The sequence below is a fragment of the Leptinotarsa decemlineata genome, unplaced genomic scaffold, assembly GCF_025532065.1.
Source record: "Leptinotarsa decemlineata unplaced genomic scaffold, Ldec_3_MD MMD2_tig00000008_RagTag_RagTag, whole genome shotgun sequence".
NCBI classification, from domain to species: domain Eukaryota; kingdom Metazoa; phylum Arthropoda; class Insecta; order Coleoptera; family Chrysomelidae; genus Leptinotarsa; species Leptinotarsa decemlineata.
The window spans coordinates 5,344,153-5,371,342 of NW_027412537.1; the positions used below are offsets into that span (position 1 = coordinate 5,344,153).

At 35.5% G+C, this 27,190-nt stretch overlaps 1 protein-coding gene across 1 annotated transcript; it reads left to right on the forward strand.

Moving 5' to 3' along the window:
• Positions 1-2,953: 2,953 nt before the first annotated feature.
• LOC111510170 (sialin) lies at positions 2,954-25,352 on the forward strand. Its single transcript, XM_074170909.1, has 8 exons — positions 2,954-3,291; positions 11,992-12,160; positions 15,649-15,882; positions 17,898-18,072; positions 18,512-18,775; positions 21,670-21,946; positions 23,147-23,267; positions 24,965-25,352. Exons 1-8 carry the CDS (start codon positions 3,224-3,226, stop codon positions 25,184-25,186), a joined length of 1,530 nt encoding a protein of 509 aa, XP_074027010.1. The 5' UTR covers positions 2,954-3,223; the 3' UTR covers positions 25,187-25,352.
• The last annotated feature ends 1,838 nt before the right edge of the window (positions 25,353-27,190 follow it).

Genomic DNA, 27,190 nt, shown 5'->3' on the forward strand with positions numbered 1-27,190 from the left:
AACTTCATTTTAAAGAAAGACATCATTATTTGGATACATGTCCGTCATATCTTTGCATTTTTTCGAAAACCGAAAACACACATCACACTGGCTCTTCGTGAAGAGAGCAAAGATATGCGCTTTGTATATAGACTATATGAGTATACAAAGGGTTAGTCTATATACAAAGATAGGCGCCATTCACACCAAATGCTCTTATTCTCAATTTGTTCAAAATTGTCAGAGATCTTTTAACATAGTCTAAATATTAATTTACCTTTTAAGTAATAGATAGCGCTACATGTGTTAATTTTTAATGACATTTTTCCTTACCTGTTTAGAGATGCTAAGACATACCTACTATTATTGTATCCGTGATCTATAGATCAGGTCCTTCAAAATTTAGTCTATTCGCGGCACGTACCAATTAGCAGCAGTCAGGTCTGTCGAAGTTGTTCTGAGCTACGTTTCCCATCGCTAGAATATAATTTTATTCTGATCGATCGTTTGTACGCTTCATACTTATGTGTGGGTGATCTGAGACTGTCGTCAAAATTTGACAGTCTCGGACTCAACACAATGCTGATGACAACAATTTGCTTGGCGAATTGCACGTCGAGGATTATCTTGCAGTTTTGGCATATGTGGACAGTTGGACAGTGTTATTATTAGAATCATTCCTCGACAAAGCTTCCAATTCTACCTTTTAGATTTGTTATAACAGATGCAAACCTTATATTTTCAATCCTAACGTGACTTGTTACGGTTTTACAAAGTAAGCCATGAAATTTAAATGTAGGAAAAACTTTGAACGCGTGTAGATGTTTATCTATAATTCATTTGACATGATTTCAGCTTAAGTGCAAAAAAGTATTCCTTCGAACTTCGATATTAAGAATATTGAAATACCATCCATTATATATAATTATTTAAGCTTTAGCTACTATAGAAGTATTTTGTTGGGCTAAAAGACCGCCGTATTATAAAATTATTTCCTGCAGATCTTCAGCGCGGAACATGCACTTAGTGATGATGGATATCACCAGAATCTTCTTTGGAGAAGTTATAGACACACACTGTCTTCCGACAGTGATGATTAAATGACCGTGACCTCTAAGAAGGCGTTAGACATCGTAGTTCATCCCTACTGTAGTCCAACAACTGTTTGGTATTAAGCTTCGAAGGGTGAATAAACACCTTGGAGTGAGCCAATATTAAAAGATTCTGACAGAAGTCCATAAATCTTCTTGCCATCCAGGTGTTCAATCTTTGTTTGGCAAAGCCTAAAGCGATGCCAATGACAGGTTTCGGTGCGATGAAGCTGCTTGCAGCAGCCTCATTTGCAAGGGAGTAAGCAGCCTCATTGCATTCCAGGTCAGTATGGCCAGGAATCCAGACCAGAGACAATCTGTTAAGTCTTTTTATCGAGGAGAGTCGTTTTTGGCAATTTGCTACCAATTTAAACGTTGCTCGGTAGGAGCCAAGAGCTTCCAACGCCGCTTGACTGTCCGAGAATATTTTTTTGACTTGTGTATGAGGTTGGCTTCTTCCAATCTCTCTGCACACAATTCAATAGCGTAAATTTCCGCTTGAAATACAGTCGCATAGGTTCCTAGGTAGGTGATATCTCTGTCCTGGGTCTGGGACTAAAAACACCTGCACCAGAACCGGAAGGTTTTTTTGATCCATCTGTGAACCAACAACTATCTCTGCTCTTAATATTTCCTTCTCCCGGAGGACATAGTCCTCTCTGCTGGCTGTTCGTAGTTGACAGTTGGAGGCATAAAGTCAGAGGTCATTTTCAGAATGCTGTGACTTCCAGTGTGAACCAACAGTCTGTTGCACTCTGCATTAAATTGATTTGTGCAATTGGCAATGTGCACAAGTCTGTATGCAGTCCTCTCTCTCCAGGAAAATGTGGAGAGGAGGTAGATCTAGAAGGATCTCCATGGCCGATGATGGTGTGGTACTGATGGCATCACTGATAGCCAGGCAAGCCTGTCTCTGTAAGCCAGAGAGCTTCGCCTGTACCGTTTTCTGTAAAGCCTTATTCGGCCACCAGGCAATTGCACCATAAGTGATCATTGGTCTGACAATCCTCACATAAATCCAATGGATTTGTTTGGGACCTAAACCCCAAGTTTTACTACAAATACTTCGACAGTCTGGCTTTGTGTAAAACTTTTTCCAATCCATCAGAAGCGACCACAGAAGGGGAGATAGCACCCCATCTTGAGGGCAGCCCCTGGTGACCCTGAACCTAATGGCGTCGCCTTGCAGAGTCGTAGTTGCAGTTTTGTTTACCGGCATAGCATAGATCCAGCCAGTTATGGTCGGTTCTATACCTTTCCTAGCCAGAAACGATCCTATATAGATTTAGATAGGGCATTGTCAAATGCTCCTTCAATATCAAGAAATACAGCAACCTAATGAAAAATACAAATTGATAAATATCAATTGGAAAAATTAAATATTGATACTTAGTTTTCTTAAGTGGTTATTGAAGTTTCGGAAAACAATCCTTCTCCGTTTTCGAAATCCGAAATCCACTATAAAAATCTTTCCTCAAACTGTAATAGTTTTAATTTCTTTTGACTTGTGTTCTCATTTATTTTGACTTATGTCAGATACAAAATCGGGAAATTTACTTGAATTACAATAAAACTGTGTTAGTAAGGTTTTATATAGATTTTTATCAAATATAGGCCCATTAAATTAAATTTAAAAAATGTCAATTGACATATTTCGAAACTGTCCACCGAAAAATTCAACTTAAATAGTGTTCATCGACAGATTCTTTAAGTGTCAATCGACAGATTTTGAGTGTCAATTGACATATTCAAAAGTGTGAATTGACAGATTGAAAAGTGTCAATTGACCGATTTTTCACCTTCAAATTCGCAAATTTGCTTGAATTCTGTTAACTGCCTATTGATAGATTTCCTGAATTTTTCATTGTGCTGTCGTTTAACGCTACAATAAAAAGATCAAAGCATGCGAGTAACAACGATCTGCTAGAATGTAATCGTTTTTTTTTCGGTACCACCGATCGCTCAATACAACCTTTAACTGGGAAGGTGCGAATCATAACTTTCAATACAACACGAAAGTATGTGCAGGTGAATTGCGATCGCGAACCCAAAGTTGCGACAGTGATTTTGTAGTCGGTCATGTGCTGAAGTGCAAAATTTATCCGGATATTTGATGTTACGGCCCATACTGGTACTTATTCAAGGATTTGGAGATGGTGCACCCCGAGGAGAGGATGTCCCCCAACTCTGTAAAGGCGGTACAATCAGATGAGACTAAAAGGTAGATAACAAATCTATAATATGTACTCAGAGGTAACGAGGAAATGAAATGTGAAGGTGATATGTTTCAATTCACATACTTTCAAAGTGGGACAAAGAAAGGGAAACTGTGTCTTTCGCAAAGTCAATGCCATATACCAGTATTGGTATGTTTGCTTAAATTGGTAAATTATTAAAATTTATCATCGAAGTATTGGTTTTATTCAAGTTATTTGTTTTGCCAGACTTAACGCCTATGGATAGTTTTTGGAAATTATTGAATATGAAGTCTAGTTGCAATAGATACCTTACTAGTACATGAAAAAAAAATACAAATTGCAGTGCATTCCTTGACTTCTTCTTGTATTCAGAGATAAAATTTTTCTTTTGAGGAGAACTAAAAATGTAGTAAAGTGCAAAATATTTCCGAGTATCTATTGCATTAGGACTACTTCCATTAGACATATTTTTGAAATTTGGTTTTTGAATGTATTGAATATCGACTAGAATTTTATTTCAACTTCTCTGAATACCGATTATCATTTTCTGATGGCTATTTTGTGAAAAGTAAAGAACTTTTTTATCCATCAAAGTATTTTTTTTAAATAATCGAATATCAGTCGACTTGTTCAGCTACTATACAGTGTCATCCCCAAAGTATGCACCATATTTATTTATTAGGGGTTTTTCGAAAAAAAGTTATTCTTGATGAAAGTTTGTGCATTCCCTAAAACTGAACATGCACTAACAAAATACAGTAAAACACACGTGATATACGAGGAGCCTTCAGATATTTGATTTTCAGGCAAGAGTAAAGTACTCTTATTTTGAAAAATATCGGGAAATGTTATTTGGAAAAGCCGTTCAGCATCAAAAAATACTTCTAGATTTGAAGTCATGGCCATCTGAGTGAAGTTTTATACATCTTGTATACGACGGTTCATTCAAAGAGCCTGTAATATTACGAATTACATAACTATGGTGTTAACCACGATTAATTTTTCTGAAGAGTGAAATAATTTTCAAAGTTTTTGGTGCAAAGTTATTTTTATTTTTTATTAACACCGAAAATTACCCAAAATTATACAGTATTGTAACAAGAACTTTATATTCAATTATATCAAATCACAAAACATCAAAATAAAACAGGTATTTTGGAACAAATCCATTGATTTTCTGGAGATACTTATATTACGTATGTTTTACAGTATTTTGTTGGTGCATGTTTGGTTTTAGGGAATGCACAAACTTTTATCAAGAATAACTTTTTGTCGAAAAACCCTTAATAAATAAGTTACCCATATGGTGCATACTTTGGTGATGACACTGTACCCACACAAATTTTCTTGAACGATCATTTTATATGAAAAATGGCATAAGGATATGATGATTTCATGTAAACAAGATCGACATCTCCCACTACGAACACGCCATCTATGGGATCGACAGAGAACTGAATCCTCGAATATCAAAGACAAACGAGGCTCCCCAAGGCGGTCAGTTGCAAAGCCAAGCTTCGACATCGACTATATATATTATATTGGTACAATAAACTCTCCAATTTGAGTTTGAGCAAACATCAGCACATGCAAGCCTTTATTCACAATCATTTTCAATATCATTCAAGAAACCTATTTCTGATAGGTCCGCTTTACTGGTGAGTAATCGTTCCAGTCACATACGAGTACTCGTATTTGTTATTGTTTCTGCTAAATTTTGATTGCATGACGAAGTGGAGCTAAACCGAAGTAATATCTGTTGTTATTGAACGTATCACTGTTTAGAACGTGGAATGTGATTATGAACAGTCTCAGAATAATTCCACAGTTTATCTAAAATGGGTTATTTGGAATGAATTTGCTTGATTAAATATGTCAATAGACATAACTAATAAAAATGATATGGTATTATAATAACGTTGCTATGTACCTATGGTTCTATAAATGATGTCATTATGTATGAAATTATCGTTGGAATTCATTCTGAATATTTTTTGAAGGTTCTCTATTAGGAAATTTTACAATGTCTTTTATATAATAGTCGGAAATTACAAAGCACAACTATGAATAATTCTGGAAAAATAGATATATTTTGTAAAAACAATTGAAAACAGGTTTCATTTTCTCTCTGTAATGTAGTCCGGTCAAATTAGACCAAAAAATAAGAGTAAAGCTACCCAAATTCCTACCAAGCTGAAAATCAGTAAGATTGTTTAAAATATGAATGAAAATTGAAATTTGAAAGTTCCCCATCTTTCCTCTGTATGGAAAAAAATTTATTCAAGGTCAAAGGTCAAAAAAATGAGTTTTTCGTGATTTTCAGCAAAACGGTGAGTTTAATCACAAAAATACTAAGACAAAAATTGTAGATCATAAAATTATCTACAAAAATGTATCGATACTTTCTTCCCTAGGAGCCATCGTTTTTGAGATATAATGATTCAAAAAGTTGTAAAAGTTGTAATCGTCATAATATGCACACGTTTCCACGCCTTCTATGAGGTAGTGTACTCAGTGCGTTTTTTTAACGTGGTTTTCCCAGTAGGCCTATTCCATGGGTCAGTTGTGATCCTGTTTAATTTGAAACTATTGTAAAATAATGGATATTAGCAGAGATTGAAAAGATAAAAGCAATTTAAGTTAAAAAAAGTTGTGAAATTTAATCGACCGAGTCATAACTTTCAAATTCTTCTTCTTATTTTTCTTCTTAAAACCAGAAAAAGCTCAACATCAATCGGAAATATATTCATCAAAAAGATTATCTACTTTTGCAAAGTGTCAAAATGATGTACTATTTTTACAGGCAATAACTGGCTATGATACGACATCTGCATTTTACAGGAGGGGTAAAATTACAGTTTTCAAAATTTTTGAAAAATAAAATTTAGTTCAATGTGCTGAAATAGTAATTCAACTCGACAAGAAATTATCACTATCGGAATTCGCTTTCTTCTTTCTATGTATGGAGCTCCTAAAAAAACTACCTGCTTAGATAAGTATAGATATGCATGTTTCGTTAAGTATACCAAAAGTAGAAAACAAGTTCAATTACCTTGTCTTCATCCAACCTCAGTTGCTGCTCATCAACATTTTTTTCGGGTATATTACCAAGTTCAAGTGTGGCTTGGTTATCAGCTAGATCCTACAGACTGGGGTTCAAAGTTGGTCAACAGTTTATTAGAACCAGTCCAAACTTTACTTTCACCTGTGCCGGAAAAACTGCTGATCACAATTTTTTCCAACTGCAAAAAGGGGTGCAGAGCTAAATGTGGTTGGAAAAAAGCCGAACTGTTTTGTTCTCTGGCATGTACACATTGTCAAGGCCGGTCGTGCTCTAATATTGACTCACCAACAGTGGAATAGGCCTACTGGGAAAACCACGTAAAAAAAGCGCACTACCTCATAGGTGGCGTGGAAACATGTGCATACTATGACGATTGCAACTTTTTGAATCGTTATATCTCGTAGGAAAAAAGTATTCATATATTTTTTGTAGATAATTATGATATTTTGATCAACAATTTTTGTCTGAAGTATTTTTATGATGAAACTTACCGTTTTGCTGAAAATCACAAAAAACTCATTTCTTTGACCTTGAATACAATTTTTTCCATACAAGGGAAAGATGGGAACCTTTCAAATTTTACTACTTTGCACTGACGAGAGGCCAAATAGCCCGAAACCAATCTGCAAGTTTGTTCCAATAATTAAAAGTCGATTTCGGCAGTTGTATCGCCAACAGCATGTGCAGAAATTACTTCTTTGAAAAATCCTATTGGATATAATCCAACCATCTTCGTGGTATTGGCCAGGGGAGGAGTAGTTGTTTTCTGATAGGTGTCAGCCCATTAACCTACAGTGTAGGTGAGTTGAGACTGGCCCGAGCGAATTGTTTTTCTAAATTATTTGATTTACTGCAAGTCTTCAAGTATACCCCTTACTATATGTGAAGTTTTTTCCTTATACTAGGAAATGAACAATTCGGATATGCGGTTGGTTACCTCGTTCACGGGCAGATAGGGCGATGACGAATATGTTGTTTGTCGTTCGTTTCAACCTTTGATTTTCAATAATGGAAAATCATCAGCTTCGTGTTGATTGATGTACACTACCTTGCACTAACAAATGACCAAATAGCCCAAAACCGGTCTGAAATAATTGAAAATCGATTCCGGCGGTTGTATCACCAACAGCATATGCAGGAATTACATCTGTGAAGAATCCTGCACTGACACCTTTCGGATATAATCCAACGCCCTTCGTGGTATTAGCCAAGGGAGTAGTTGTTTTCTGATAGGTGTCAGTACATTAACCTACAGTGTAGGTGAGTTAGTCTGAACGAATTGTTCTTTTATATAATTTCATAGATCCTTCTTTCATAACCATTTGCGCCTGATCCTCTGTTAGTTTGAAGACCCTTGATTTGTTATCTTAGTCCATTTTTGAATTGTTCTTCAAATGTGTATCTAGGGAGTTACCAGTCTTGCATATATGCTATGTTAATATTCCTTCCTGTTAGTAGTCTTTTTATTTCATCTGATCATTTGCTTTGAATGTGAATGTTTTGTTGGTGTCAGTGTTATACTTGGTTAAGACTTGTTTGAAACGTTTTTGTCATGAATCATGTGGATCAAAAACTACGAACATAAAAAAGTTTTAAACTGTTTAAAAAATTCTGCTAATGCTTGCCACCTTTTAGAGAACAGCCACGATTTCAATATGGACTACGACATATTACATATAGAAAATGAAAGACAAAATTTAAAACTTCTGGAATCTCTGGAAATCGATAAAGGCAAACATTCAAATTTTCTTTCAAATTATCAACAAGAAGTTATTCACTCAGCTTTATTGAACTTGGGTCAACTCGATGCCTTAATTAATCATTTATGTAATTAAGTTTTGGCATGAAATGCCAATAATCACCATATTTATAAATTACCTGTTTATCTAGAAGTAATATTGCTTATAATTGTTCTTTCAAAATCTACCTATTTTTGCTAGAATCAATCGTTTATCTAAAATTATGTTTTGTTATTACCTATTGTAATATAATTTCCAGGTCAACTGATGAAGCTAACCTGTGTCGAAACGCCTCCTGAATAAAATTCATTCTGAGTATTCTATAATCATTATCATGGATAATGTAGTTATTTGCATCAAGTAACAGATCAGTGTATTCATAGTCTCTTATCGAATACCACAGCTTTGGGTGTCCATTGTCTAAAAAAAATATTTAAACCGAAAAATTATGAATTATGCAGTATTGAACACATTTTTCATCTTTCCAACTGACTTACACAAATATTTTGGTCAAAAAGTCAATATTTTTAGGAGGTTGGGGGTGTAAAAAATTATCATGAAACGAATCCAAATTTTGAAAAATACCTTCATAATGTAAAATACTTCGGAAAGATTTTATCTTTGAGTTCATATCTGTGAAGAGTTTTTACTGATGCATTAAATTTTTTCTTCCTTTCTTTGGAAGTTTTCCATACTTGCTATATAATGAGGGAGAAGTGGAAAGACGAAATTTTCTGTCCCAAAAAGTATTTGAACTAAATCACAATATCCAGAATTTGGCTGAATCTCGTTTATTAAAAAATATTTAGAGTACTGTTGATGTGAAGTTGAAAACGCAGTACTCTTGAAGATGCCGACCTCTCTAAATGCAAATCAACAGATGGTATTATTCAGAACTTTCCCCTCTTAATTTCAAGGTGTCAGCGAAGTCAGATATCTACACTGGTGTACAAATGGAAAGCTGATTTTAGGTAATTCAATATCCATAGAAAGAATTAATTGTTTGGGTTTTTTCAGTGTCGAATGGATTTGGAATATTAAAGTTGATCACAAATTTTCGTTCCAATATTTATATTGGTCAAACGCGAAGTACAATTGAAAGAGTATAGAAACAGTTTGATTCATTATTTGCGATTATAATTAAGGGATATCGAATTGAGAATAGAGGTATAAACCCTAATCTTTCATCGATATCTGTTTCTGCAGAGTGAGTGTAGACTCACAGCACTTAGGCCACGTGTGACCCATTGTACATCCTTCCGAAGAGTTGTCCTCCTAGGTCATCGTCCATCCTGTTCTTTCCAGGAAGGTGAATGAGTCACTAGGGGACATCTCATTTATATTGGCAGGTGTAGGCCAAGACTCGTCGAACACACACTCTCTTTGGCAACCTTGAGGTTCCTCACGGTGGCCTCCGCGAAAGTTTTGGAAGGTGCAGCGAATGTCGTCGCGCGGCTTCTTCAACCTTCTTGGGGTTTCCTCCGTGGAAGTGCACAAGTGAGGGAGCTTTCCTGCAGGGGCAGTTGGTTCCCTTTATTCAAGACGAAGCTCTTGGCGCCCGCCGCAGGAAGTGCTCTTGCTGTTGGAGGTGATCTACTATTTCCAGCCTCATTCCAAGCGGTACATTGGGGTGGACATTTCTGTTCATCCCCATCCACCGCCTTAGATTGAGGTGGGCACTTCTGTCCAGCCTCGAGATTGGTTTTTGTTGTTTCTATTTTTATGTTGTTTCATTCATGTGTGTTCCCACGAGTAGCAAGGGAAGAGTTGGTCACCTCTGGCAGAGCTGCGCATTACCAGAGGTAGGCTGATTGCAATGAGGTTTCGCCCAGTTCCCCAAGGGATCTTTCGTGACCGCATATCACCCTGTGGCCATTCAGCTGTCGCCACGATTCCTGACACCTTAGCTTGGGTAGGCTGGTCCATGGTGGCATGTTTTGCAAAGGCTTTTGGGGGTTTTAGTTCCCCTCACCCTACTTATTTCTGCCATTGATCAGGAGTCCGGCGACCCCGTCCGCAAGGCCACATTGGCTTACCGGACAGGGCCTCCAATCTCCTTGCCGTTTCCCTATCCGCTACCTGGGGACGCGCCCGTTAGGTAGCCCAACCCACGGGTCTTCCATCGATAATTCAGAATGCAAACTTAATACCTTGGAATTGAATAATTCCCCTTTCTTTACATCAATTTTTTTTCCATGTTAAAGTGAATAGTTTGATTCATGTTGGCACTAAACCCCGAGGTAAAATTTATTATATATTTGTTCATTATGAGCCATTTTTTAGAATTCTGTTAATGTAATCCATGAGAATTCATTTACTAATTCAATTAGTGAACTTTTGTATAATTCCATTGATTGATATGTTTAACGATTCTATGTATTTTTAGTCTCGTAATTTAGTCAGACCGAATAAACTATTACATGTTAAAACATGTGTTAGGACTTGACAAATTATGGAAATCTCACAAAGAAGTGTTTCAAAAGGTACTCACAATATTAGTGTTCCCAATAGTTGTCTTTTAACTAGTGGTTTATTTTCGTGATATTAGAAGGTGTTTTTAAAATTTGCTGGCTAATTGATACCAGAACCCAGAAGCGTTGCATTTATGATCCAATAGCAGAAGTAAAGGCGATTATATAATTCATTCCTTAAGGAAGACTACATTTATTACCAGAAGGCTCAATCCACGAATCCTGAGGATAAACGAGACTCCTCAAGGCGGTAAGTTGCAAAACCAAGGTTCGACCGACCGCCGGCAGAGATTCGTCCTCTGACTTTCATTGCAGCTTTCACTACAAAGCAAGTAGTTGAAACAGAGCTCAAAAAAATAAGCATTCATTATCCAACATCTTACAGCGATGTTTCGACACCCCATAAGTGGTGCTAGGCTGAACCACGACGGTTGATGTCGCAGCTTTACAATGGACCGCCTTGGAGACCCTCATTCATCTTTGATATTCGTGGATTAATTCTTCTGTCGATTCCATGGATGGCGTTTTCGCAAAGGGAAATATAATCTCCTTCGCTCACTCCGGCTTGTGCTCTGAGAACAGTTGGTAGCAGAGCGATACATTCAGCGGTCGATATCGAAGCTTGCCTTTGCAAAGATGACCTTCGGAGGCCCCGTTCAACTTTGACACTCATGGTTCAAGTTTTCTTTGCATCCCATATTAGAATTGATCAATATAATATTGGCCATCGGCTGTCTAAACCTATAGAATAAATAGATATTAGATACACCTTTAATTTCCTTTACATTTATCATTTTGTTATATATATATATATATTTGGCGATTGACCTATGTATACCTATTATATTATGGGAGTGATTTTCCAAATGAATATTTCAGATATAACATCTACATCAAAAATAATAATCCAAATAACAGAAAACAGAAAATGAATAATAATAGAGGTAACCATGATAGTGATATAACATTCATTGAGTAATACATTTCGTCACCTTTTTATTTTGTCCGACATTCGATTTCGTCAAGTAAAATTATATTACGAAATATCCAAAACATTCTTTATATTACGACAAATAGTAAATTGATTTATTTTTTTTCATCAGAACAAAATTAATAAAACAATAAAATAAATTTGTCATACAGGTACATCGAATTTCCGTTAAATTGTCATAATCATAAATATGTTTTTGTAGTAATTTTTTCCATTCCTTCAAAAAATTGTCTCTCAGGTTTCTGATTTGATCACTCTTTTATTGATATTTTCGAATATAATGTTTTATTAAGTTTTTGAAAACATAAATATACTAAGTGTTCCATTGGAATAAACGTATTTTTTTCCCATTACTTCATACGAAAGCAAATATGAAAGAAATCCTTTAGCAAACAATGTTTATTAAAGTCAGAATTGTGAAATTTCAACAATTATTCCAATAAGTAACCTTTTTTCAGAGCTCCCGAATCAACATGGATGTTTTGGAAAATGAGGAGATATGTTGTGGCACTTTTAGCATTTCTTGGTTTCTGTACATCATATGCCCTGAGAGTGAATCTGAGTATTGCAATTGTAGCTATGACAGAATTCAAAAACACTACTCTGGATAACGGTACTGTTATACAGGTAAATACTATAATATATACATTGGGTTTTGTCTGTTTTCGGTTTCGTCGGACTCTTTAAAATGCATACAGAATCACGATATAACCAACTCAGCCGACATTTTTCAAACCGATTTTTCCTAAAAATATCCGGTCTTCCTCTTATACATGACGTGAGGTCAGCATAATTATTTTCAATTGGATGAAAACTGTGAAAGATATTTCCAAATTCTTTTGTCATAAACACCGTAGAAGATTATGTCAGAATAGGAGTGACTATCTGCCATCAGAGACACCTGTGGTTTCCAACTGACTCAGTTTTTTTTCAATGTTGATATAATAATAATAAAATACCTTTTCAATACAAATCATGAAATTATAAAACAAAAACAAAAATTAATTGGCGCTCCGGGGTGACTTCATTGATTCCAGTGGCGAATTTAATTTTTCAGCTGCAGGAAAATCCGGAAAAACCTGCAGCACCACATCATCTGAAGGTCTTGATTTGCCAATGTCCTCTTGAAGTGTTCATCTATTTCGAACCATCGTTAAGAGTTTGGTGCTTCCGTCAGAGGTTGAGACATGTTTGAAGATCATCAGTGTTATTATTAGATTGACTGGTGCCTCAGCTATACTTGTTTTCTCATAATAGTCAGTTAGTTTGGAGCATGATTGGCAATATAGTCGATCATAACCTGTTAAAAGTTCCATTTTCAGATGATTTAACAATAAGTTTTGCACGGACTAGTTTCTTTTTAATTATAATATCATAACCAAATATGTGCAGATAATTACCTAAAATAAGATATCAGGAGTATAGTTACCTTTCAGTTAGGCCCATTATTTGACTTTCCTTTGAGTATTATCAGTTCAGCTTTATTCGAGTTAACCTCAAGTCCAACTAAATGGAGGGATCTCGTATTCTCATTCGCTTCAATAAATAAAATAGTCTGTAACAGGAATGACGGAGTTCTAACCACCTTCGTAACGAAATAGCCAACAGTACTTTCAGTACTGTTGGCTATTTCGTTAGCCAGATAATTGTAAGGACAATTATCTTGATTTATCATTAGACGGAGAATAAGAACATCTAATTCTTGTAACAGGGCTTGATGTGATATTTACTTTATCCTGGATCAATTGACACTATCGAATATTGCCACATGCTGCAGTCTGACATTGACACCTTCTCCTTATGGCCTGCTCAAAATGGATTGTCGCTCAATGCCGGCAAGTGTCAATTTATAACATTTTTGCATAATTCAGCTACTCTGTTTAAAACTCTGTTCAAAATCTGTTTTTCCGTTAATCAGCTGTCGCCCCCATACGAACGACAACTCTCAGGAGTTGAGAAACTTGTGCGAGCTAAGGACTAACGAGGTCTTACCTTTTAACGTGTGATTGATATTATTTGAGCAGAGTTGATAGCTTCACTGACCCGAGAGTGATTTTTGATTGCAAGCTCTCCTTTTAATCCCACCCTAGTATCTAGAGGTCTAAGCCGATTAGGATTCGTAGTACACTATACGTAACACTACAGTGTTGTCTCTATCTTCAACTCTATCACCCTTTTGAATTATGCTTCTCCTATTTGGTTACCTTTCTATCAGGTGCACATTGATAAAATCGAGGCTAAGCAGAATAGGTTTCTAAGGTACAGCGCCTAAAAACTTTACATCCCTAGAAAACAATGGACTTATTATGAAATGAAAGTTAAGATAAAGGTGAGAATCCTCGAATTGTACCGTAATTAATTTGTGTGTTATTTGAAAATTACACAAAATATAATACTTGATACTTTTGATTTTTCCAATCCGATCTGTATCAACAATTTGAACTAAACTGAAGAGTCTTCAATGTATCACATTTTTTATTTGCATTTTTTATTTATAGGGGTGCAGTCTTTATATACGGTCTTTAATATAAATAGAGTATGACTCACTTTCATAGTATTACTTATACAGTGCATTTCTTTAATGTTCCCCCCCTTTTATTTTTTGAACGGGTCAACTCAAAAAATTGAAATTTGGGATTATGAAATTATTACATGAATAATTTATTTTGAAGTGGTATTGACAGATGAAACTTCCAAGATGGCGACTGGGCGACATCTGGGAAAAAAATATAATGGAAAAGGAGGTCTTGTGAACACTTTTTTTAAGCTTCTGACAAATGCTTCACAACCCTAGAATATAATGTCAATATCTTCGATTATTACAAAATAGCTGAACTTTTAATAATTGCCTGAATACATTGACATTTAACTACATAATATGAGGTAATAAGCTTGAGGTCAGTTCAGAAGATGCTCGAAATGGTTGCCTTGAACTTCTTGACATATGAACAGCCTATCCGATATTTCACGCCGAACATTTTCGAAGATAGTAACGTCAATATCTCTACAAATATTTATTATTCTCTGCCGTATATCCAATACTGAAGCAGGTTCAGTTTCGTATACTTTTTGCTTCAAATAGCCCTATAAAAAAGTCCAAAGGTGTCAAATCTGGCGAGCGGGCTGGCCATTCTGTAGGACCTCGACGGCCAATCCGACGACCAGGAAAAGTAGTATCCAAATAGTTTCTTACTTGTCTGGAGTAATGTGGTGGTGCTCCATCTTGTTAATTGGTGTACCATTTTAAAATACTCCTCGTCTCCACACAGTAGAAGGAGACACCTCACAAACATTCGCGACGGAATAAGTAGACTGTTCAGGATTTACTACCATCTCACCAATTATTTGCACTTGCTGTTCTTCCGGAATGGACAGATGACCTGGGGGATTTTTGTAATGTATACTACTAGTAGTTGGATACAAGTTCCCTCAAATATTTTCTACAGGTAGGACGATTCGGAAAACGTTCATTGAAAATCCTTTCGGTCTCGTAAATCCTTTCGGTCTCGTGAAAGTTACGCGTCGCATCGTAAAATCGATTCAATTTTTTTGGTACCTGTGGCGTGGTACCTTTCTACTAGTAAAACCGAAAACTAAATGAGAATATTCTAACTGAACAATGATGCTCATTGTCGTACTGACATTTTTGTCGTTTTCATGAATAAAAAATAACTTAAAACCTTATCGGGTTGTTGGAATTGCGATATGGCAGATAAAAAGGAATATTTCTAGAAATATCGATATCAATGTGTTTGTCTTCAGGAAATTATTCAATGTTACGCCATTTTGTAGTAGGTAAAGATATTGACTTCATATACTCTAGGGTTGTAAAGTATTCGTCAGGAGCTTCAAAATGATGTGTCACAAGACCCCCTATTCATTTAATTTTTTCCCAGATGGCGCCCAGTCGCCAACTTGAAAGTTTCATTTGTCAATTTCACTTCAAAATAAACTAGTCATGCATTAATTTCATTATCCCAAATTTCAATATTTTGGGTTGACGCCTTCAAAAAATGAAACGGAAATTAAAGAATTGCACTATATATTATGTAATTGTTTTGTTTTTTACCTCATCTACAGTGACTATTCAGTCCATTGAATTATCATTTTTTCAGGAACGGGAGTTTGACTGGGACACGAAAGTTCAAGGTTACGTACTGAGCTCGTTCTTTTATGGATATATAACCACCCAGCTGATTGGGGGTTATTTAGCAGCTCGAATTGGTGGCAAGCGTGTTTTTGGAACCGGCATAGCAGTCACTGCCGTTTTGACGCTCGTAACTCCTTGGGTGGCGCAAACTAACTTTTACCTATTGATTGTTGTGAGGATCATAGAAGGTATTTTTGAGGTGAGCAGAACATTTGAGAAAAGCAGAAACATTTTGTTGAAAATACAAGGGCACATTTTCTAGCAAACACTCTAGTAAAAACAAATACTATATTTAAATTAGGGACACTAAATCCATATGAATAGCTATCTTGATACCTAGCTCGTGTTAAGAACTTTCATTATCAGCACTTTTCCAAAGCTTGTGCCGGTCGCGGGACCTTTTTCCAAAGCTCTAGTACTACGGAGGGGCGCTGCCATTAACAACCATTGCCCACTCCCCACGCTTGAGCTGTTAGATCATTGTGTCCGAGAATCACGTGCCCTAAGTAGACGCAATGAGCCAGGAATGACACCCTTTTGAGGCACGCTGATATGATTTTCAGATTCAAAAGTAGAGAGAGCAATCATTTTATACCAAACACTCTAATCAGAATAACCACCTCAACAGAAAGGCCTGAATAGAATCTGCTAAGTTCGGAGAGAACAATCCCGATATATAATCCGTTTTTCATTCCTCTTTCGGCTAATACTGGTATTCGTCTCATCTGGAGCTGTAAACTCCACGACGAATATCGTCTTACTCTGGTTGTCGAGAAGGACTATCATCAGGCTGATTAGTTTGTGAGAGCCTGACGATGGGGAATGTTTACAAAAATACAGACAAAACACCGAAACTTTTTGATTTTACACCTGCTAACGGGACATTTTGTTTTTGACACAAACAGTTGCTTGCGACACAGAGTCTTCAAAATGTTCCTTATTTTGATAACTCAAGTTTTGTTGTGGTTTTGTCCGTTTGGTGGAAATCCGCCTTGAAAGAGACATCAGTCCAAATGCCAGCATAATGTTGAATATAGAATGGGATCAATATAATATATCTGGGCTTCAGCATCCCAGCAGTAGGATCAAATAGCCTGAACCAAAACAAGTTTTAGCCTGTAACATTCAAAGCAATGCTCTATACTGAATTGCAATATGAATATAAATATTTTTCGTTTCACGGAAAATCTCATGATGTGCCTTTAATCTCAATTCGCTAATTGCATTGCACTAATTGCAATCCCAGTTAATTCAGGAATAACCATTGACATTGGTTTATCAACAACCAGGTGACACGTTACTTTTTATCATTCTTGGTAATGATCTGTTAGAATATATTAGGCAGACGATTTTCAAATATTCAGACCTGGAAACTCATCAAATATGTTACTTTTGAAGCTGATATGAAAATTTGTTCAAATGTGTTCATCAATATTCCCTGTTGCATAGTCGTAGATAAAATAGCGTTCCCATTACTAAAAAGACTTACAGGGTTTACTATAAGTGAAAAAGTGAAACTAGAGAAAGCCGAAGTCGTGATACAAACAGTCGTAATATAAAAGAAATCGAATGTGAGGAAACTTGAATCTTATTGATTAATACAAATTTAAAAACTCTCTGAATATATTGAGTCGTCGATTAAAAAATGATCGAGAGCTGATAAAAATAATGAAAGTATCTTGAAATTTGTCAGTAGCAAGACCGAACGACATACTCTTATATAGGGTACCTACAGCCGTATCGAATGGAAATAATATGGAGTTTTTCCAACACTTCCGGTTATACCGGAAGTTGGTACCAACTTCCTCGATTCAAATATATACACCCTGTATATTTTTACATTTTGGAATACCTGGCATAAGTGAGTTTATGTAATACATATAATACATGTAATACTGTACCCTGTATATATCAGAACAATTTTTTTTCTACCTCCATGTAATTTAATGTCTTAATGATATCTCAACCTTCGCCAAATCGCCTAATGAAACCTCGTTTCTTAATTGCAATACCTTACTGACTCTACCTAATATATTTGTAATGATTTCATATACAGAACCCCTTAGGTTAAATCCTGTTATTAGTTATGGTGTAAATTGCCTGGGATATATCTTCAAACTTTATTAACCTAGAGGTGGATCTCACTGATTCAGTATATTCTATTCATAAGCTCAATAATTTCTCTAATTTCATGCGAGGAAATTCGATTTTCAGGGAGTTACCTATCCATGTATACATGCAATTTGGGCTAAATGGGCACCTCCTCTGGAAAGAAGTCGATTGGCTACAATAGCCTTCTCTGGGAGTTATATTGGCACGGTCATTTCAATGCCCCTCTGCTCCTTATTGGCTTCATCTTTCGGATGGGAAAGCATTTTTTACTGTTTTGGTAAGAATCACTATATTGAAGAATAAATTGCTCCAATCTTTAGACGAGGTTTACATTAAATACAAATAATACAAGTTATGAAAATCTAGAGGATGGACTAGAAGTGATGAAAACTTATGTGCAGCTCATTTATATCTGAATTATATTCAGTCTGTTTGCTATAAACAACAAACAACTTTTCGAATTATCTGCATCGAAAAATATGTTTTATATTACACAAAAAAACTTCTACATCACTCAACCGATCGTGATGAAACTTGACATGTATAAGTAACTTGCCACTAGATGGCGCTGTAGAACAATTTTTTGAAGGCACTGTTCTATTACGCTGCGCACGCCTTAGTTCGTTGATTCTGATTTTGTCAAAATTCAAGCAAGTGATTTAATTTGATACTCATTTTCGGTTATAATATATACTCATTCGGACTTTGTTTTACAGGAACGGTCGGTATAATATGGTGCATTTTATGGATGGTGATAGTCACGGACTCTCCTGAGGAAGATTCCAAAATAAGCGAATACGAACTGAATTTTATCACTTCAGCACTCAATGAAGAAAGCAAATCAAACAAGAAAGCCAACTTAAAAATACCTTGGCGCTCGTTTGCAACCTCTATGCCTGTTTGGGCAATCACCGTTTCTCATTTTAGTGAAAATTGGGGATTTTACACACTTCTGACTCAACTGCCGAAATTCATGAAAGGTAATTATTCGAATAACTGGTAGTTATAGAATAAGTTACAGAAATAATACTTCTTCAAAAATGTTCTTACTATAGTTTGGAACTTGATCAATATTACAAAAGCACTTGAGTTGATAACAATACCAAAAAAATTATTCACTTCACACGGATACAGATATTGTGGCGTGAAAATTTGTTTGAGAAATAAGTTGATTTTAATCACATCTGAAGTATTGGACAATGGAAAACGAAAACCAATTCAGTAAATAATCGAGCCTGGATTAAATTTATTCTTCTTCTTATGGGTTCTTTAGAAATGGCTGATACTCTTATTATTCAATAGCTTCATGTAATTTCACAAAATTCAACTCCTAACACTTGCATAATTATACTTCAAATGATACACCTTCAGACCCCAGTGATCCAACTATTTCATTAAGTCACTTGGTCTGGTATTTCATACCTTTGTTGTGAATATGCCCTAAAGAAAATAACGCCAGCCGCCACTGGTAGCCATAAACCAATCGTGACGTAGCTAAGAGTGCGCGAACGTACGATGTTCGCTGCCGTTCTAGATGCAGCGAGAATAATGCTACCAATTTCGAAAGAATTCCGGCGAAATTTTCTAGCGCATTCGATTACGATATATGAACGCTAGCCACGAACATATGGAGAAGCGGACTAGTAAGGCGATGGTCATTCGAATAATAGTTGAAGTTTTAGTTTAAGTGATTATTGTATTTAAAGTGAAATACAGTTAAGTTTGATTATTCAGTGTAGTCAATTATTGGTCAACCAACGCACGGGAAAAAACGTAACAACTTCAAACTGTTTGGAAATAGTTGCAACTATATTGGCAGGCATCATCAATTAATTTCATATTGAAAGATAAATGTAACAAAATCACTTTTCTTTTACGCCGGACCTGTAATGAAGTTGACACGATTGAGAAATAATTGAATTAGTTCAGATTATTTTCTGATGGCGATTCTTAGTCCTTTGACTCCGAATAATTCCTGGAGTAATATCCATCACAAAAATTGCAGTAGTGGTTTACTTTCATTATAATTATTAGGTTATTCGGAAACTCACTATGGTAATATTCAAATAAATACAAACTCGAAAGGAAAAACAATATTATTTCGACGCCTCTCCATAATGAAATTTTTTGAGAGTCCAAGTTAATCTCTTTGTTTTCGAAATGTGGGTATTGGCAATCCCTTTTCAGAATATCAGTTTACAGATTATTACTTCAAACATAAATCACTTCTATCAGCTCTCTCTTTATGGCCTGGAATTTTGGCTAATTGAACTAATCAGAACTGTCACTCAGTTGTTTCTTGCTTGAGTTAGGTTAGGTCTAAAGTAAGTGGGTCTATTCGACCCTCCACCGCAACCCGCAAGGGTTTATTGTAGCTCACTCACACCAAATAAACTCAGCTTCTCAACGAAGCCGATTAGTTTGTATGGTGAGTGGTCTTTCAGGTCAGATGGTAAGAGTATGGCTCTGCCGAACTCTAAAAACCTGATTCGGTTCCCAGCGGGGCCGGCACAAAGTATATGCTTTGCTGTTTCATTGTTAATGAGGTAGTCGGATAGCTAAGGTTCAAGATTCCTACCTTGATACCCGCGTCAGCTACACCTGACGATGCCATAGATTCAAACTTGCAGGGCTTTTTCGCCTCTGGTTTTCGTGAATAATCACTTGAGCGCAAACGTTTGCTAACCTGCTCATGGGGGCTCTGTTCCTCCAGTTGAGACAGATTCTGCGTGTGTCGCTCAAGAATTTGGTGCAAGGCGGTTTCATAAGGTACCCCGCTCTTGAGACGACGACTCAGTCGTTCCCTGGCTGCAGCACTAAACTTTTTTTTAGGTTTAGTTGTTGGATCAGTAGTTGGAGAGTTGAGAAGCTCTCGCTCCTGATCTAATTTTACAGGGAGGTCAGTTGGAATCGTAAGCTCGACATCCATCTCCTCTGTAGACTCAGCGTCAGAAAGAATTTGTAAGTTTACTCTGTCCATAAAAGTCCCACGAGTAGCTAGGGAAGGAAGGTCAATCACGACAGAGTTCCTCATTACCGTGACAAGGCGATGCTACGACAAGAGGGCGCCCGGTATCTCGAAGGTTCCGTAGAGACAGCTGATAGGCTCAGTGTCATTCGTCCTCTCAGCACGGATACACACACCTTTGAATTAAGCTATCGTTGGGATGCCATACAGTTAGGGAATAACAGAATCAGAAGTGATTCTGTCATTCCCGTATCCAGCGAGGCTACGTGGAAGTAGGCATACGATGGCCGGTTCGCTCCACCCCACATCCCAAGCCAATGCACTCGCCAAAAACAGCATGCACAGTGGTTTAGGCAGTGAAAGATGAACAAGGACAGCCAACCCGCCTGTCACTTGCTTGCTTAGTCAGAGTTTGAATATTCCACTAACACTGGATGGGATTCATGCTTTTTGTAAACCAGTTTGAAGCTCAGGGTGTCTTTTACGTATTTCAAAACCATTTTGAGTCCGTTCCAAGTTTATTCAAAGTTTCTTCAAAGTCGGCTACTACACTGAGGTCTCAATTTGCCTACTTCTCAGTTAGTAACACCCTCGTTCCCTGTGGACCCACAGTTGATACTGAGGAGTCAAAGCGTGTTACTACCTGCGGAGTAGGCAGATTGAGACCTCAGTAAAGTACCTTCTTGAAAATGTTGAACAACTGAAAACACCAGACGCGGCTCAACCCTGACTTCAGATCATCAGACTGTTGACTGCGGAAACCTTTCCGAATACACACACGTTCTTGAACCTGAGTATTCCATGGTGGAAGTATACGATTTACTGATGACCTTATCGCATATTCATCAAAAGTTACTCGAACTCAAAAACTATATAGTATCTTAAGATGATTTTTGTTTAAATTAGGGGTTCTGGATATGAAGCTCAATGCAGCAGGTTTCTTATCTGCCCTTCCTTACCTCGCCATGGCTATAATGACCCAATTTTCCGGCCACCTTGCGGATTGGTTTCTAGTTAAAGGAATCCTCACAACTACGCAGGTCAGAAGAACTTTCAACTGCAGTGGATTCGTTGCACAAACCATTTTCATGATGACTGCAGCATATTGGTTGCATCCAGTTGGTACCACGTTCTGCCTTACTATGGCTGTTGGCCTTGGAGCCTTTGCTTGGGCTGGTTTCAGGTAAGTTTCTCATTTTCATTCGATGATTTATGTTCATGAATGAATTGTTTTTTATTTATTCTAATGGCCAAACAGCAACTCAATGTTTATCAGTTCCTGTACCCAGATATTAATATGGTCTCTTCCATGTTTTTAAATTTCGGTTTATGGTTCATTAAACCATTCTATAGTAAACTTGAGATATGATTCAATAAACCAAAACCGGTTGTAACAAATCTCAGTAGAAGTTAGGACAAACGTTATTTTCTTTATCCTTTACTCAATATGAAATTCTACAGAATAAATAGGTCATCAATCGAACAAGCTTAATAATTAACACTCTTTGTTGACATAAATCACTGGAATCGGGAGTCTCAAGTGTTTGGTCAACTTCAAAGAATACTTTGAGCTGAGTACTAGTTTTAGATTCGCGGAGCAGTTTTTTGCATCATTTATCATTTCATTGACGACACGATCAGGAAAGGAACTGACCCCAATGGAATTTTGGTACTCATGGGGTTAATTTCTATTTAATTCTGATTAGCAAGTGTAGACAAATCATTAATGAATGTTGTTAATACGAAAATACCTAGAACTCTACTCTGAGGAATACCGGGAATCACACCTACGCTCTTTGACTGTATGTAATTTACGGTACTATTGTAGTAGATTCTTCAACAGTGATTCAAATCACTGTTGAAGAAGCTACTGTGTTAGCGAAATATGCCGTGATATATTTCTTGAATGAAGTTTGTGAAGATCAAATCGTAAGTTGTAGTTTATGGAAATAGAAAAATTAAATTATTGATGCATGATCCTGGAAAGTCGTTTCGAAATATCCAATTTTTAATAATCCAGTGACTTGATTTATCTCGACAGCTTTGTGAAGATCAAATCGTAAATTGTAGTTTATGAAAATAGAAAAATTATTGATGCATGATCCTGGAAAGTTGTTTCGGAATATCCAATGTCTAATAATCCAGTGACTTCATTTATCACGACAGCTTTGATCTGCTCGAAAAAAAGTAAATATATGTTTCTTCCCCGAATGTTGTGATTAGAAATATACTAAAATTTATCATTTTGTTTGATCTATAAATATTCACATATATTCTCTATTCCGGTTCATTACTTATCCATATTTGTTTAACAGATAATCTTTCATTTCCATGAAGAAGTCTTATATTGGTTCGTTTCATAAAATAAATGTTTTTTTTTTAGTATAAACCATCTTGACATTGCTCCCCAGTATGCTAGTATTCTCATGGGTTTCGGCAATACTTTTGCCACGATACCTGGAATTGTCAGTCCTATACTAACGGGATACATTGTGACTGATGAGGTGAGTTTCTAGGAAGGCTATAAAGGTACATTTGGAAAATTAAAAAACAAAAATACCATTTTGAAATTACATTCAAGAAAGTACTCAAAGAAATTTATAAAATTCTAAACACTTTCATTCATATTGAAAATATTAATAGTAGAATTGAAAAATCTAACATAAAATGAAAAACTGCCACACACCAGCACTAATCATCAGGAGATGATCTATAATATTATAGAGTGTGGAAAAAAGTATTACACTTCGGGTGTTTGGAAAAAGTCTTTTTATTAAACCAATGATATTGGACATTTTTACATAAACTCAAGAGTAATTTTCAAAATTAATTTTCTGGTGTAAGTAAGACGGCACTTTACTATTAATTATTTTGTGAAACAAAGTTGCAGCAGTCAGCATCCTTCAGTTTATGTGATATTCGTTTTCTTCTTCTAATTCCAAAAATTAACCGTAAGCAGGAATTCTAAACTTTTTGTATTTTTTTCTTGAATTGCTTGGTTAAAGATGGACCATACAAAACATCACCATAATTGAATATAGATAAAATTAACGATTCTCATAAATTCACCTTCATTGGTAGGAAATTTCGGTGTCCATATATAATTTCAAGAGAACAATATGCACGCCTAATGAATTGATTAACGTGACTTTCTAATTTCAAGTTCGTATTTTTAATAACTCCCAGGCTTTTGGATTCTGGGACGACCTCAAGTGCATGATCATTTAATACTATTTTCACAGATTTGCGATTATTATTTCTAGAGCTTTTCGGTCCGAATACAATTTCATTGGATTTACAATTTATATTCAAGCAGTGATCAGAAGCATTTTTCACCAATAATTTCAAGTCACTATTTGAGTACATGAATTATCTATCATTTTAGGTGGAAAACTATAATACAACTGGGTGTCATCTGCATACAAATGTGTATCAATAAATTCCAAACATTTAGTAAGTTGAGATGTGTAGATGGCAAACAAAAGGGGTTCCAAAATCGAACCCTGTGACACCCCACATATAAGCATTAAATATTATGAGTTGTTTCCTTCTATGGTAACCTTTTGTTGACGGTCAGTGAGATACGATCTAATTAGCTAGAGAGTCCTATTTAGTATTTAGCTAAGATTTAATAACATTAAAGTTAATAGTATCGAACGTAGCACCTTCTAAATGCTGACTTCACTTGTTGTCACTTCAAATAATTCTATACAAAATTCCAACGGCGTTAAATCGGGCGATCAGAGACAACACAGTCTCAACTCATCATTTCACTTTTGAACATTTGACTGATGCAATAACTGATACCACAAATTTTGTCTTACAAGGTTACAATAGACGTTTCTAATAATAAATATTAATATAAAACATCAATCAATAAAGAAATAAACTGATTATCTCTTTTTGTTCAAATTATGTGCTTCATATGTGGAAAACAGCAAAAAATCAATTAAGTGTTAGTGATATTTATTGTATGGTTATAAAATTAAAGAAAAACCTTTCAAATGACGTTTTCAAATCTTGCTCAAAGAATATTATTTCTAATTTTTTCCAAAATAAATATCGAAATAATTAAAATAATGTGTATGAAAAAATTTCACGTGGAGTAATTGTATAGATGAAATATATGTAACGGAAGCAGATGAAAATACTTTCCTATGAAGTAGTCTAAATTCCATTTCTAACTCAATTTTTTTTACAGACAAGTATTTCAGAGTGGCGAGTAGTGTTTTTCATATCGTCCGGAATATATCTGTTTGGAGCAGTTTTTTATGGAACATTCGTTTCTGGTGAATTACAACCCTGGGCTGTCGAAACTCAGTCACTAAAAACGGATTTTGAGAGATACGAAGACAAAAATCGAACCAGCAGGCAAACCCATTATGAGAACAAAAGTTTCAAACCAGATTCAGATTATAGCTAAGAAGAACAAGATTACTGCTTGAAGTGTGAATCAGAGTAATTTCTTCTCCTGATAACGAATATAGATACTTATATTAAGTGACAATAATCATTACAACTGTAAGTTCTGATTTTTCTCAAAATGTATATCTAGGACTACTGAAAAAAACAATACATAATGAACTGCATTTTCATTACACAATAGTTATATCAGGAGAATGTGGGGTTACTACCTCACAAATAAATTTGTTTCGCAGGTACAGTCTATAGTCTATACGAAGTCAATCTAAACAGCTAAATAAAAGACTAATTTACAGAGTTTGATGAATTTACTAGTTAATACCATATAAAACCTCCCATATAAAAATAATGTTAGAAAAAAATTATACCACGCCGCCTATGCCATACAAAGAAACTGCTGACGTTCGGTAACCATTCAGTTTTTATGCCATTCGAATTGACTTCGTCGAAGGCCTTGGCCGTTTTCCTGGACCTGGCCAAGGCTTTCGATACAGTTGACCATGAACTATTAATGAAAAAAATTGAACAACTATGGTATTCGAGGCAATGCTTTGACTTTGATGAAGAACTACCTATCAAATCGAATCCAACGAGTGAAAATTGGAAATGAAATAAGTAGCGAGTTGATGTACCACAAGGAACCGTTTTGGGACCGATATTTTTTCTTATTTACATTAACAGTATAACAAAAATCAACAACTTCATAGGCGATATAATATGCTATCCCGATGATACTGCTCTAATTTACACGGGAACATCTTGGGATGAAGTCAGAGAGACAGTAGAAACAAATTTACAAAAAATATACATGTGGCTAAATAGTACTAAACTGTCACTGAATGTAAACAAAACAAAGTATCTGACCTTTTCCCCCACCCTTCGTGATCAACCCAAAAATTACAAAATAAAAATGCATATACCGCACTGTAATAATCAAAATACTTGCGACTGTCAGACCATAGAACAAGCCACATCTGTAAAATACCTCGGAGTTATTTTAGATCAACGTCTTATCTAAAAATTTAAAACATATGAGATCCTTCAAACTATTCAGAAAAGAGGCGAAAAAGTATGTACATACTCACCCAGAAAAATTTCCAACTTCATACTGAAATAAATACTAACTTATGTTTTGTATATATTGTGTATATGAGCACTACACATACACTACCGAATTTTAACAATAATACCACAATAAGCGGTTATACCCCAATCGAAATAATTCAAATTATCCAACCTCATTTGAACCCCAATTTTAAATTCTCTCTTTTATCGTCTTTCTATAAAAAATGTAAGAAAGCTTCACTCACCATATTAATACCATTTTACATAAGACATACAATTGTACAAATGCCACGCTGATTTATACATCACAAAACAGGTTATATTTGCCTAGCGTGAGTCTACTTCAGTGAGTCATTTAAAAAAAAAAACTCAAACAACTAATTGATATCCATTATTTTATTTATATTATTTATTTTCACATTATTGATTGTGTTGATATTAATGATTGTATGTAAAATGGTTCTGAAAATAAAATTGAAAAAATTGAATTGAAAATATACATTATACACAGAAAGTATTGAGCAAATGAGAGACAATTTTTCACTAGAGTTCGTATCTCTTTATTTCATCTAGTTCGATAATGCAAGAAGTCATCACCATTTCCTAGACTCGGGATTGTTCTCACAGCAAATACAATAAAATACAATACAATACTTTATTTGTCCTGAGACTTTTTTACAAGCATGGAAATCGTCATATACACAGTAAAGATTGGAGTTGAAAAATATCAAGTGGTAAAATATGGAACATATATAAAAAAATTAAATTAATAGTAGATGTAGGAGATAATTATATGAATTTAAAAAGAAACATAGTATAAACAGTAGAATAGTAAACAAGCAAACAATCGTGATGTCAAGCAGCCAGATCAGTTTGAAAATATTCATCAATTGAATAAAAGGCATTTTTGTAGAGAATATTTTTAATGCTATTTTTGAAA

What these genes read in the sequence shown, in the direction of transcription:
- LOC111510170 (XM_074170909.1), top strand. Translation starts at nt 3,224, where the DNA reads ATGGTGCACCCCGAGGAGAGGATGTCCCCCAACTCTGTAAAGGCGGTA. An exon ending in TCATAGAAGGTATTTTTGAG is followed by an intron (nt 15,883 to 17,897) that starts GTGAGCAGAACA and finishes TTCGATTTTCAG; the next exon opens with GGAGTTACCTATCCATGTAT. An exon ending in ACTGCCGAAATTCATGAAAG is followed by an intron (nt 18,776 to 21,669) that starts GTAATTATTCGA and finishes TGTTTAAATTAG; the next exon opens with GGGTTCTGGATATGAAGCTC.